Source organism: Hyposmocoma kahamanoa, unplaced genomic scaffold, assembly GCF_003589595.1.
Source record: "Hyposmocoma kahamanoa isolate Upper Pololo Valley unplaced genomic scaffold, ASM358959v1 138, whole genome shotgun sequence".
Lineage (NCBI taxonomy): Eukaryota > Metazoa > Arthropoda > Insecta > Lepidoptera > Cosmopterigidae > Hyposmocoma > Hyposmocoma kahamanoa.
Genome location: NW_020653492.1, coordinates 1,272,891 through 1,285,734, shown reverse-complemented (window position 1 = coordinate 1,285,734; position 12,844 = coordinate 1,272,891). Strand labels below are relative to the sequence as shown.

General features: G+C 38.2%; 1 protein-coding gene across 1 annotated transcript; it reads right to left on the bottom strand.

Moving 5' to 3' along the window:
- Nucleotides 1-338: 338 nt before the first annotated feature.
- LOC113240394 lies at nt 339-12,593 on the bottom strand. The gene is made up of 5 exons (XM_026477683.1): nt 12,446-12,593; nt 5,720-5,931; nt 2,746-3,000; nt 1,768-1,862; nt 339-455 (listed from the first exon to the last, which is right to left on the bottom strand). The coding sequence occupies exons 1-5, from the start codon at nt 12,577-12,579 to the stop codon at nt 339-341; spliced, it is 813 nt and encodes a 270-aa protein (XP_026333468.1). The 5' UTR covers nt 12,580-12,593.
- Nucleotides 12,594-12,844: the final 251 nt, after the last annotated feature.

Below are 12,844 nucleotides of genomic sequence, written 5' to 3'. Positions count from 1 at the left end.
TTGATTGACAAACAAAACTTTTCTTCTAAATACACCGCCCTAGTAAAGTTACACATCAAAAATATAGAACAAAGTACAAGGTTTAAATTCCGAGATTTTAGATGGACGTATTATCCAATTAATGTGAACCTATTTCCTTTTTTGAAGTTTAGCTAATTATACCTTATTATAATAAGACAATCAGGGCAAGTCCTGCAATTCGGTGCATCCTACATTTGGCTCGGAGCGTAGGGTAGTCACATTAGGGAGTCACCAAACTTACTAACGCGTAATCGTCTTGATGCGATCGTGTTTAACCACACTTGTCGCATTAAGCCGATTCACCGTTGACGCAACCGTTAGCGCGCCGTCGCACCGGTTGTTTCTTCTAAACCAGGATCATCCTTCGTCAGCATGCGTACGGGCGCAATCGGAAATTGCACGAAGCCGATTCGTTGCCGACCTGAGTCGTGTAGCTGAGATGTGAAACGATTACGTTCATGGACATAAAGCTTTTTCTGGCCGGTTTAATGCGATTCTGCATTAATAAGTGTTGCGACTCCTTTATTATTTTAGTTGTCCCTACAGGTTGTTCATCACAGTATCCTCGTGCTATAATGCAGTACTTACTTATTGATGTTTTTATATCAGAATCGAGAATTGGTTTCATTATGCATTGCTGAACAATTCTGAATTTGAGTCACTCTTCGAAATCGCCATAAACACGTCTACTATGTGATAAGTGGAGCGTGTGACAACCCGAGCAATGTGAGTACACTGCGAGATATGCGCATGTACAAGGCGCGCGGCGGGCGTATACACGCAAACAGGTCACGCTGCTGCGTTTGTTTGGAGTTACCCTGCAAGTCTTATTATACTATGATTATATACTCTGGCAATTCTTATAGATAATAAGTAATATTCAGAGTTATTTGTAAAACACTAACAACCTCGCAGGATTATATCACTAATATCAGAAAATACAACTTTTGTTCCATGACTTTTATTAATTCATCAGAACTTTGGTTGCGTAAAAAAATAAGAGTATTTAAATAAATCGCTCTAAATGGTGATACTCTGAGTGAGTCTGTGCGGTAACAATAGTAAGTGCTAGCGTAAAACAAGTCCAATGCAAAATGCAGAGCGGGCTTCGTCGGGGAGGATACTTGCATGTTTGAACTTTTTTTATAATTTGGGAAACAAACAGTTTTTACTTCGTTTACAAGATTATAGTACAAAAAAAAGTTATTACTTAGATCGAACACTCACAAAAAATTCCTTCGATCCGGCCGGATTCGAACTGACGACTTCTCGGTTACCGTGCCTGACGCTATACCAACTAAGCCACGGAACGAACCAGAGAACCTTACGAATTTTTCTATGTGCTTATTGTCGTATCTTTGTATTTAGGTTTTCAACGACTATTTTTAGCCCTAGCGCCTATCTGTGAGAAATATATGAAAGTATTTCGTCACCCAGTTACAGATGTCGCTATTATTCACTGTATTATAAATTTTTATTGAATGGATATGAAATTTTTTTCTGAGTGTTCGATCTTTGTATTAATAATTATTAGGTATATTTGTAAAAAAATCATGGACCAAGTTGTTGTTTATGATGTTAGTAATGTAGTCTTGCGAGGTTGCTAGTATTTTATCACGGTATAGATTTTCATGTTCCGTAGCTTACAATCGTTTATATGCTAGTAGTGTTACAGGAAGTTTTCCTTCTGCAAACGACGAACGGAGGCACACGGCACCTGCATCTAATGCACGAATCTGGTCCGACTATGTCGTCGCCGACTGGTATGGAGAGATGGCCGAACACACACTTTTCAGATGTGCCTGTTTCGTTGTTTGATTTAACCTTCATGAGATCTGAATCTGTAAATAATAATAATTGGTGTAACAAGGTCAAAATGACAATTTGTCTTGTTCAGTAGCAGTGGAAGCAGTAGAGCTTCTTGTGAAAGAGTTATTAACCTATTTTTTGTCGCCAAGCAGTAATTTAAAGCCGTCACTTGATATCATAAAAAAAAACTTTATACACATTACATCCTAGACACCCCTACAAAAATACCATTGATCACGACGTTTTTTCACGCCCTTGTACCTAGTTACACCAGTGTCCCAAACTGGTGTGACACCGATTCTAGCGGAAATAAGACGTAGGTGATGAGGACACCATGTATGAGTTAAAAAGAAAAGAGTACATAGGGCGCACTATATATTTTCGGCACTGGCCAATTCCATAAACAATATTTAAAAGTAATTACAACATTTGAAAATGGAACTCTTTGGCTGTAGAATACAGTTTGTTTCACCTGACTGTCACTTGTTTTTACATTGTGGCGTCATTTTAGAAATTGGTTGTCTACATCACCATGGATTTAACTCGTGAATATTTTCGTAGTATGATTTTTTACGATTTTAAGTGTAGTTAAACAGCTCAGCGGAGCTTCGTTCGGCTTCAAACTGCTTTTGGCGATGAAGCACCATGCAAGACGATTGCCCAAACTAATCATTCTTGGACATAGGAATAACTGTGGAGTATCGAGTAAATTTTTTTTTATGTGATAGATAATAACATTCCTAACGACTGTTATTCTTGTATAATTATTTTTTTGTATGGAGAAATATAAAGTAAAATGTAATGCGTGTGGGTTACTTACAGTACAGTTCCAATCATTTTCTATGTAGAAAAAAATAATTCGTCTCCGACTCGTTCTTCCCGTGTCTTGATATTATAAAAAACCAAACTACTTACAACACTGGAAATCAATAGGGCATCCAATACTTTTCCCGTGGAAAATAGGAGCACATTTCTGCGCGATTTTGTTCTGGTAGTATAATTCGAGGCCGCAGTTGACGTCGCGACAATTTTTCGGATTGTCAATACCTCCGTCCCATTGTGCCCAGCACAGGCATATCTTGCGTCGGTCTAAAGGTTCAAAAGATTCGCCTTCTCGATAAATGATATCGTTTAATTCACAGGTTTTTAAGGATGATAAGGTCCTTGTATCTGCAATAACGTAACTTGTGTATAAATGAACATAATATAACTGTACCCTCCGCTAAAGACGCGTTAAGTCAGAAATATGTATTTTGAGAAAAATGGATTTGAAAAATGTATATTTTTGATTGCTCATAAATTTTTTGTTGTTTGTTTTAATTTTTAAGAAGTCGGTGTTACTTTCTTAGAAAGGTACCAGGAGAAAGGTTTCCTATAAACAACCCTACGCTCCGAGAGAAGTGTGCAACATTTACGCGCCGAACAGGAGTTGCATAAGGGGAGTCACCACACTTATTGACGGAGAATTGCATTAAGCCGGTCAGAGAAAGCTTCATGTCCATGAAAATGAGCGAAAAAGACGTGCGTTTCGCATCGATTCGTACGAACGCGAATCACCACAGGTCGGCAACGAATCGACTTCCTGCGAATTTCCGATCGCGTCCGTACGCATGCCAAAGACGACTGATCCTGGTTTAGAAACAACTAGGGCGACGGCCGCGTTAATGTCGAATCGGCTTAATGCGACAGTATAGTGAAACACGATCGGATCCGCGTTAATAAGTTTGGTGACTCCCATATGTGCTTTTATTATAATACGCCAGCACCCTGCGTGTTATTAGAGACGCTACCCGCTTTCTTAGAATGGGGTCTACGCGCGCCTCAGCGAACATTTCCGACGCGCTACAATGGCGTGGCTTTATGAAATATTATAGTATGTCCAGTGGTACATGCTAGGCGTGATAGACTTAAGGCGCGATACTCTATGTTAAATCATCATATATATCACAATATCCGATATTTTTATCAAAGTTCGATGTCTAAATGAGACTTTACCTTTAAGACAATAGAGCAATTATTCCAACACAAACAATGCTCCAGTCTATATTCAATCGAACTTATAACTACTATTGTCTTTTGATCTAAGGCTCAACTCACACTGGCGCAGAGTCGAAGCGTCGTGACGCGTCATGTTTTTCGCCTACAGTATATTCATCTCTATTTTGCCATTATTAAGTACGAATTTGTGTTATGCAAATATGGAAACGGGCGTCTCCGCTTATATGCAGTCGAGCGGCTTCGCGCGTCAATTGAGTCACTCTGTGATACGGGCACACTAAAGCGAGCATCGTCGCGCCTAAAGTCGCCAAGCGTTGTTAAAAAATGATTTGTTGTTCTTTCCACCTTAACAAAACATTTCACAGGGTAATTAAAGTAAAGAACATCGTACAGTGAAATTGCGAGGTGGAAGACTGGTGCCTAAACTAGGTTGGACCTGTACTTATAGGTCACCAGGTATCCACCACCGGATCTCAATAATACAGTTTTATTTATAGTTGTAGTTGAAAACCAGTACGCGACGCGACGCTTTGACTCTGCGCCAGTGTGAGTCGAGTCTAAGGCTCTACAAATCGCATCCATAAAACAGAAAAGGAAACATTACGTCTTGTAAGACCGAATTAAAAATAAACAATGGACCTACCTATACCTACCTATTCAGTAGGTATTAGGTACAATACAAGTTGCATGCATACAACGAGTAATATTTTCGCACTGAGATGACTTCCCATCGAGCGAAGTATATCTAATTGCACCGTAAATGATCATAATGATATTTGACAACTCGCTTCACTAGCAATTGGCCACAGATAACCACCCAAGTCAATATGGAATTTGTGGTGGTTTTGCGTCAACTCAACATGCTTACTACTCTACTTAACGATCATAGTTTCATTTCTCAAGCCTTTGGGTTCCCATATAGAGGTAGGCAGAGCTTTAAGTGACACAGCGCAACTAAATCCACATTTGGCAAATGTTTAGGTTAAGATTTTATACAATTGTAACTTAGTGCACCATAGTGACAGGTTGCCAGTCTGTTGCCTACATATAGGACACTATTAAGCTCAATTCCTCAGTCGACTTTTACAACTTGCGCGGGATGATAAGCAGCTGATACCTTTTATATTTTTCTTTTGGTTCCAGATCAGTATGGAACTGTATAAAGATCGCAAAAATCTACAAGAAACTGTCAAATTATTCGATATTTGTTACTAAATCGTATCTACTGAATCTCATTGCATTTGAATTTCACTTCGTTTGTATGGAGCTCTTTAGCAAGACTGTCTGTCTGTCTTCTTAACCGCTCACGCGATGCGCTCATCCTACCGCAAAATGGCGGCTATTTGATTTCGCAAATTAGAAATGGATTCAATTTAAATACAAGTTTTTATAAATAAAAATTATTATTTTGCATTGCTAAATACATACCCTCCGCACTACCAATAAAAACATCTCAAATAAAATGCAGTAATACACCGCAAATCCTGCATTTAAAAAGCACGAATGAAATTTTTGGTGTACTTGGGTAAATATGATAATAATCCGTTTGAGTGGTTCTAACGTTTATCATGAAATTACACCTTAAAGTATAGTTTATAAACATTTAAATTCAGGGTAATCTTAAAAAACGTTACTTACGGTATGTTTTCAATAAATAAACACTGAAATAGCAATTTATTAAGTTTATTTTTTTTAAATGACAGATCCAGGCATTAAAAACTTTATGGTTTGCTAGAGTAATTACCGAAATAGCAATTAGTATTAGTTCTTTTACCTGTTATAACTTCGATACCCGATAAATCGGTATAAAATCATCACCGGCACCTCTAGGTGTGGTATGCGTCTACAGCTGCATGTATCGCGTGAGCGGTTAAAAAATTACGATCCTTACCACAGATAGAGCTAGCAGCGCAACAGGCGTCCAACGAATCGTAAGTAAGGATGCAATCTTTGTTGTCGAAACCCGGCAAGTAGGGACAATCGACAGTGGCACATTCGAAGTGGGGCAACTCGTTGTAGTTCCTCAGACACTTGCACGATCGGGAACACGGGTTTTTGATCTCTGATTGTAGAATTGTTGCACCGACGTCGTAGGCTACCCCCCTGGAACACGACGTAAGTGTTTCGTGAAAAACTTGTTGATTTTATTTGGATACGGTGGACCGCAATCAGAGTCAGAGTTTTAATTTTTTTGTTTATTTATTTATTCGCGGAAAACCAACAGCTTAACAACAAATTAAAAACATCAACAAATACATTACAGCCAATTAAAGGTTTTCGCTTATAATAACATAATGACTAAACAATGAGCACTTAGAAAGTGCTCACAGCAAATAAAATTATTATGTAACAAATACACTTAATATATACATATATGCACACATACACACATATATATATGTACATATATACACATACGCATGTATATACGCAATGTACATCACATATATCCCAATACCTGCACCACGAAATGATCGTCCATTAAACAAACGCGCCCACAAGTTTACGCTTTAATAAGTTCGAATTAGAATTGAATATGTCAATATTAAGTTCACTCCTGCTCAACACATCGTTCAAACTCTTGCAAGCCCTATAAAGAAAACTGTTTTGTCTATATTTAGTCCTCGCTAGCGGAACTGCAACAGGACGGTGGTATCTCATGAACGCGTAGGTTATTTATTATTATTTTATTATATTAAACGCAATACTACTCAGTAATTCGGGACAGTCGACATCACCGTTTTGATGTTTAACAAATACACTAAATCAGCAATATTCCGGCGAGTAATAAAAGGCAATATGTGTTGATCCTTACAAAGACGTAGATATTCGATTGAATTAAAAGACTTGCCCATTTTATAACACAAGATTTTCATAATTTTTTCCTGAACTCGTTCAACTCTGTCACATAAATTTGATAACATGCATTCCAAATTTGGGAGGCATATTCCAATTTACTACGGACATACGCAGAATACAATATTCGGAGAGTTTTAGGTCTTAAGAAACTGACTGAATTCCATATTATGAATCCAAGTGACTTAATAGCTTGAGAAACAATAGCATCTATATGAGTATCAAAAATTACCTTAGAATCATGAATGACCACTAGATCTTTCTTTGTTAACATATCTTACCTGCATTTATACAGTGTCCAATTAAGGACGCCTTTAAATTAGACGCTTGAAGAAGCGCTGCGGTGGCACGATTGTAGCGTGGCAGCCGCGCGTCTATATTGCAATTTTTGTTCACTAATGGTGACTGCAAAATTGGGGAGGTTAGATGGGGATTTCTGGGTAGACTACGGGCTCCCCGGTAAGGCCAGGATACGGCGGGCGTCTGGGCCAAGCCCTCCGCCAATTACTCGCCTTTACGGGCGGACCCGGACATGGGTATGGACTCGCCGGGGTTTGATTTAGCTGAAAGGACACGTTGGTCTGCCTGGTAGCAAGTGTCCGGGTCGTTCTTCCCGCGCGCAGCTAGCGCGTCTTAGTTGCGGTCTAGACGAGAGACTTAGGAGCCGCGCGGGACATTGGAATTGCCTCTGAATTTGGACGCTGTGTTCGGACATTGTCACACGACACTTCGACCGACATCTCCAGCACTAGTCTGGAGAACTAGTAAAGGATGGGCTACAAATCTACCGGTTTCTCCAGTCACATAGGCCCATTAGTTGTGCAAAGCACAAAGGACGTATAGGGACGGTACTGTATGTGCACGCGGGGCACTCACCCAAGGTACTAGCTGTTTGAGAACCGGATGAAGTCTGTGTGGGGTTGGACTTAACTGATATTGTCCCTGTGCAGGAGTGCTTGGCACAGGCTCGGTAGGAAGGGTCAGTATACACAAAACTTATCAATGTACGGGAATATATGAGAATTAGTAGTGCACAGCAGCGCTTCCGTAAGCGTCTAATTTGTAGGCGACCTAAAAATTATCTGAACGTACAGTTCGATGCACTTTTGTTTCGAAATGTTTTACGCTTATTTGTTACAACTAGTAGGGAAACAAACCGACGTTTCGGGCCCTTTACAGGTCGCATGGTCACGGTTGACAGTTAACAACATATTTGTTTGAAAAAACAAATGTACGCGATTTAGATCCGGAAAAATAGTTTCTTTTCCTATATTAAACCATACACAAAAAAAATCCTCAAACTAATACACATAACTTCCTTCTACAAAGATTTTTTTAAAATTGATTAAAAACTACTATTACCTCACTAGGTTATCTCGTAACCTGTAGCATGCGTATACGCAAGTAAACATAAAAAATTGTATCACAAATATTGTGTCATGGCTATTCTGGTTCAGATTCATCGTGATATCTGCGTTTTAAAAATATCTTGTGTACTTATGCTTTTAAAAGTACCTATAAATAACGAAGATAACTGTCAGGAACACAAACGCCTGCCAAATGATTTTAAAAATGTTTTCTACTAATTTGGCACACATATAGATTTTCTGTTAGTGCTATAAAGGGGAAAGCAAGGCCAATAAAAAGATGAATGGTTTGTATGACAGAATATAGGTGTATGAAGGATATGAACAACAAGAAAAGAGCTGAAGAGAAAAAGAGAGATTTAGTGGGACAAGATTAAGAGCATGACACCTATTAATGACATACAGCGTTTTAAGGACTACGTACCATTTTATATATGCACAGTGTATAACAAGAAGGGCATCAATACACATACATATATACTTCACGCCTTTTTCCCATCGCGGTAGGCAGAGACAACAGTCTTTCACTTGCTACGGTCCTGACACACATCTTTCGCCTCATCAACACGCATCAATGCTTTCATACACGCTCGTCGGTTAAGGGCACTCTTGACCTGGCCCTTCTTTAGGATGGCCTCAATGTGGTCATGATAAGTTCTCCTTGGTCGGCTCATACCAACTTTCCCGTTCACACTCGCCTTATAAATCTATTTCGTCACTCTTCTTTCATTAATTCTCTCTACATGTCCGAACCATCTAAGCATCTCTTTCTCTATCTTTGTCACTATATTTTCTTCCACGCCGCAACGCTCTCTTATCACACTGTTCCTCATCGTGTAATTTATGTATCCGAGTCACTCCAGCCATACGAGGAGTATCGGAGAGTAAAGCTCTCATTTCTACTGCATTAATTCTACTTTCATGCTTCTTCTGCCAAACCCAACATTCACTACCTTACATAAGTGTAGGCATCAGCACCCCCCCATGCACAGCCAATCGTGCCTTTTTAGACATTTTCTGGATGCCCATGAAGGTATGCAAGGCACCATTCACCTGATTCCCTGCGTTCACTCTTCTTTCAATGTCTCTTTCACATTTTCCATCACACGTAAACATAGAACCCAAATACACAAACTCTTTCACTTGATCCACTTTCTCTCCTTCAATCAATATCGTGCAAATCGTCATATCTTCCTCTCTTTCAAAAACCATTACCTTTGTCTTTCCCACATTAATTTTCATTCATTTCCTTTTAAGAGCACCATGTATAATATTTACCATCTCGTGCAACTCCTCCACTGACGACGCTGGTCATCGGCGTATAGGAGGCACTTAATGAGTAAACCATTCATTCTCAGCCCATACGTACTCTCTTTCAAAACTTTCAAACAATTGTCCATAATAGGTTGAACAGCCATGGCGACGCTACACATCCCTGTCTAACACTTTTCCCGATATCGAACCAGTCAGTGTAAGCACCATTTATTCTGACACAGGCACTGGAATCCTCATAGAGAGATTTCAGTGCCTGAACTAGACCGCCGTCCACCCCATACATAGGCATATCAATATGAGTGTAATATATTTTATCCTTGTTGTAGATCGCCCGCGAGCAATTTCAGGTCTAAAACTGTGAAAATCTCGGACTAAAATGTATAAAAGTTCATTATCTTTGTAATAGCTAGTTATCAAAGGATTGTATTAAGTAATTAGAATAATTATTGTATATGTGTATTGGAATGTAATAAGAATTGGAATTTACCTAACTGAAACGTTTTGTCATTCGACGCCATCCACATGCAGAAGACCTTAATATAATAATAGATTAGTATGTTTTAGAATTTACTCTCGTGATGTCCCATCATCACTTCTTTTGTTTAGAAACACATGTTGTTTATACGTAGGGTCGGTGCCCTCACTTAGGTATCCACTATTTGTACTACGGTACCGGCGCGCTATGATGGCCGTTTTGACAGATTACAATAGCTGACAATAGTGAGTCGAATCTCAATTCATTATCGAAAAAAATATAATCAAAAGCGAGCCGCATCTATAAATTTTTATATTTATAACTAGTATTGCAAGCAATTGATTAAAAAGTTTTAATAAAACGAAGATAAAAATATTTACTTAATATTTGAAACTGTTTTGTTTTGCATTGAGCTTTGACGCGAGTTTGCCGGAGGTAGAAGTTGTGCTGGACAGCGATCCTATAAGTGACGATTGTATTAGATTTCATTTTTTTTTATTTCGAATTTCGAAAAACAAATGCCGAGTTGTGTCGTAAAATTATACATCCATAAGTTTTACTGCACGTCACTATATCTGTGGTCACTATTGACAAGAATGTACAGTCAACAGCATATAAAGCTATACACTTTTGTTTGAATATCGCATCCAGTGCAATGGAATAAGATCCGGTAATGTGTAACTTGATGTGTTGTCGTTTGTACATCATGTCGTCGTAAAATACAAAAATACACGTCAAAACGGCCATCATAGCGTGCCGGTACTATAAGTGCTATAGAAATAGTGGATACCTAAGTGAGGGCACTTATGTACCTAAGCGCCTAATATACTGCCTCCGTGGTCGAACGGTTACCACAATGAACTGCCACCCAGAGATCGACAGTCGAGTAGTCGACGATCGCTTCGCTTTTTTTCAAACGCACACACTCACAGCCCAGTACTAGGGAAACCCTATATCGCGAGTGCCATGGACACACACATAGGTAGACAACCACAAATTACACCTAAACTCGCGCAGAAGTAAATGTAGGCCATATAAATATTTTTCCCGATCCGGAATTCAAACCCGGGACCTCTGCGTGGCAATCTAGTATGGTAACCGTTCGGTCACGGAGGCAGTTATAGAAATAATTCTGAATTAGGTAAAAACATTACAATTTTGATGTACCTTCTACTTAAATGTTAAATGTTTGTACGCGAAACATTTATGTGTAAAGTTAATGGTTTCCCAGGTCTAGTAAGTTATCTACTTATTCATTTCTGTATAAGCTCCCGGATGCGTTTTGCAATTGCTTTACTACACAACAATTCCTAATATAATTTGCAATAGTGTGTTACTGAGTAGTCACACACTATTGCTTTAAAGTGTACATGCACTGGCATGTATACTTTAAAACTTGACTAATACGCTAATACTATCCTGATATTTCTTAGTTAGAGGTTATTGACACCGGTCAGTTGATCCCATCGAGTATATAACTAGAAATAGTGACGAAATAAGGGCTATCCGTCCCTGGTAAGTCATCAGGTAATAGGCCTTATATCACTTTTAATATCAACTCTCGTTTGCGCTGAAATCACAAATTAGAAAGCTGAAATAGTACAGCGCCAACAAATGACCTGTGTTTATGTCTCGGTATATTCCAAAAATATTCTGTATTTATTGTAATAAAGATAATATCTCTAACTATGGGCGTTGTTCCATTCGGTGATGTGGGAAAAACAGGAAAACTTCTGATTACAAAACCTACGGAATCACATTTCATCGATAATTGAATACGTAATTTTTCAATTTTCGTCCATTATAGCAAAACTCAAGTTAAACTGGTGGATTTGAAGTGAAACAAATGACAACACCCGTCAATTGTTTCGGATTCGGGTTGGCCAATCGGAGCGCAGTTGTCACCGTAATGATTTGGCAGAATAGTTTTCAAACAAATTAAATGACTTTTAGTCTCTATTTATGAATGTATACGCGATGGTTGATCCGTAGCTAAAAATGCTGGATTTAATTTTGAAGCATTGTTATTGACTATACCGTGAAGTTACTAAAAGTAATGCTGCCGCCGTTTTAATCGAAAGGGCGCTTGTGACATTAAAAAAGAAATGTTATACCGCCATGATGAGGAAAAAAATGCTGGTTTGTCACTATTTAATTCTAAAAATAAAGTTACCACTACAAAAGTTTTTTTTTTTCATTTCTTTAAACCACAGACCTCTTTTCTTTCTTTCGTGCTTTAAACATTGTTTTCTCGGTTTTGACTTTTTGTCACAAGCGCCCCTTCAGTTAACGATGGCAGAATGATAAAAGATAGTTTGTACAATTGGCTCACTTGGTATTGACATATCCTTTCTGTTACACCTGTATGTTATAGTATGATGATAATAAAATTATTTTCATTTCGTTAGCTATCTTTGCCAACGCCATGAACTAATTAAATTAATTAGTCACTAATCATTCAAATATATTTTAAATAATGTATTTTTTCATTTGTATAAAACCAATAATTATGATTGGAAACTCACAATTCATAATTAAAATAGAAATAAACTATAATTTGGATATGTTTACGCGATGCAAATGTTTTGTATGAGAACAGGGACAGATTCTTTATTCTATTCTAGAGAATTAAAAATCTACTGACCTATAGTAACATTTTTGAGAATCGGAATAAAATGCGGGACAGGTGAAGACTCTTGGACATCCCGTTCTGTTACCATACATGTAGTCCGGACTACAGCCGAGTTCTATATAAAACCCGACCATGTCACACATCATATTTAAGTTGCCTAGGGTGGTACACACCACTGAAAAATTTGACAAGAATGCGTTAATTAATAATAAAATTATTGGTTTTCGTGAAAAGTAAAATAATATACACATATAAACGAATACAAAGGGCCCGTTATACGATTAAACAATTAACATGTACTACGTAAATAGGTATCTAAGTAAAGACTAAAAGAAAAAAATATTGTGCCTGCCGAGAACCCTAAAATAGTGAAATCTATATAACATAGCCATACTCATACGGTGCTACAGT

Coding starts and splice junctions, on each gene's coding strand:
- LOC113240394 (XM_026477683.1), bottom strand. CDS start 12,579: ATGATGTGTGACATGGTCGGGTTTTATATAGAACTCGGCTGTAGTCCG. Junction 5,932..12,445: donor TCTCAAAAATGTTACTATAG/GTCAGTAGATTT, acceptor GTCGTGTTCCAG/GGGGGTAGCCTACGACGTCG. Junction 456..1,767: donor TACCAGTCGGCGACGACATA/GTCGGACCAGAT, acceptor TTCACATCTCAG/CTACACGACTCAGGTCGGCA.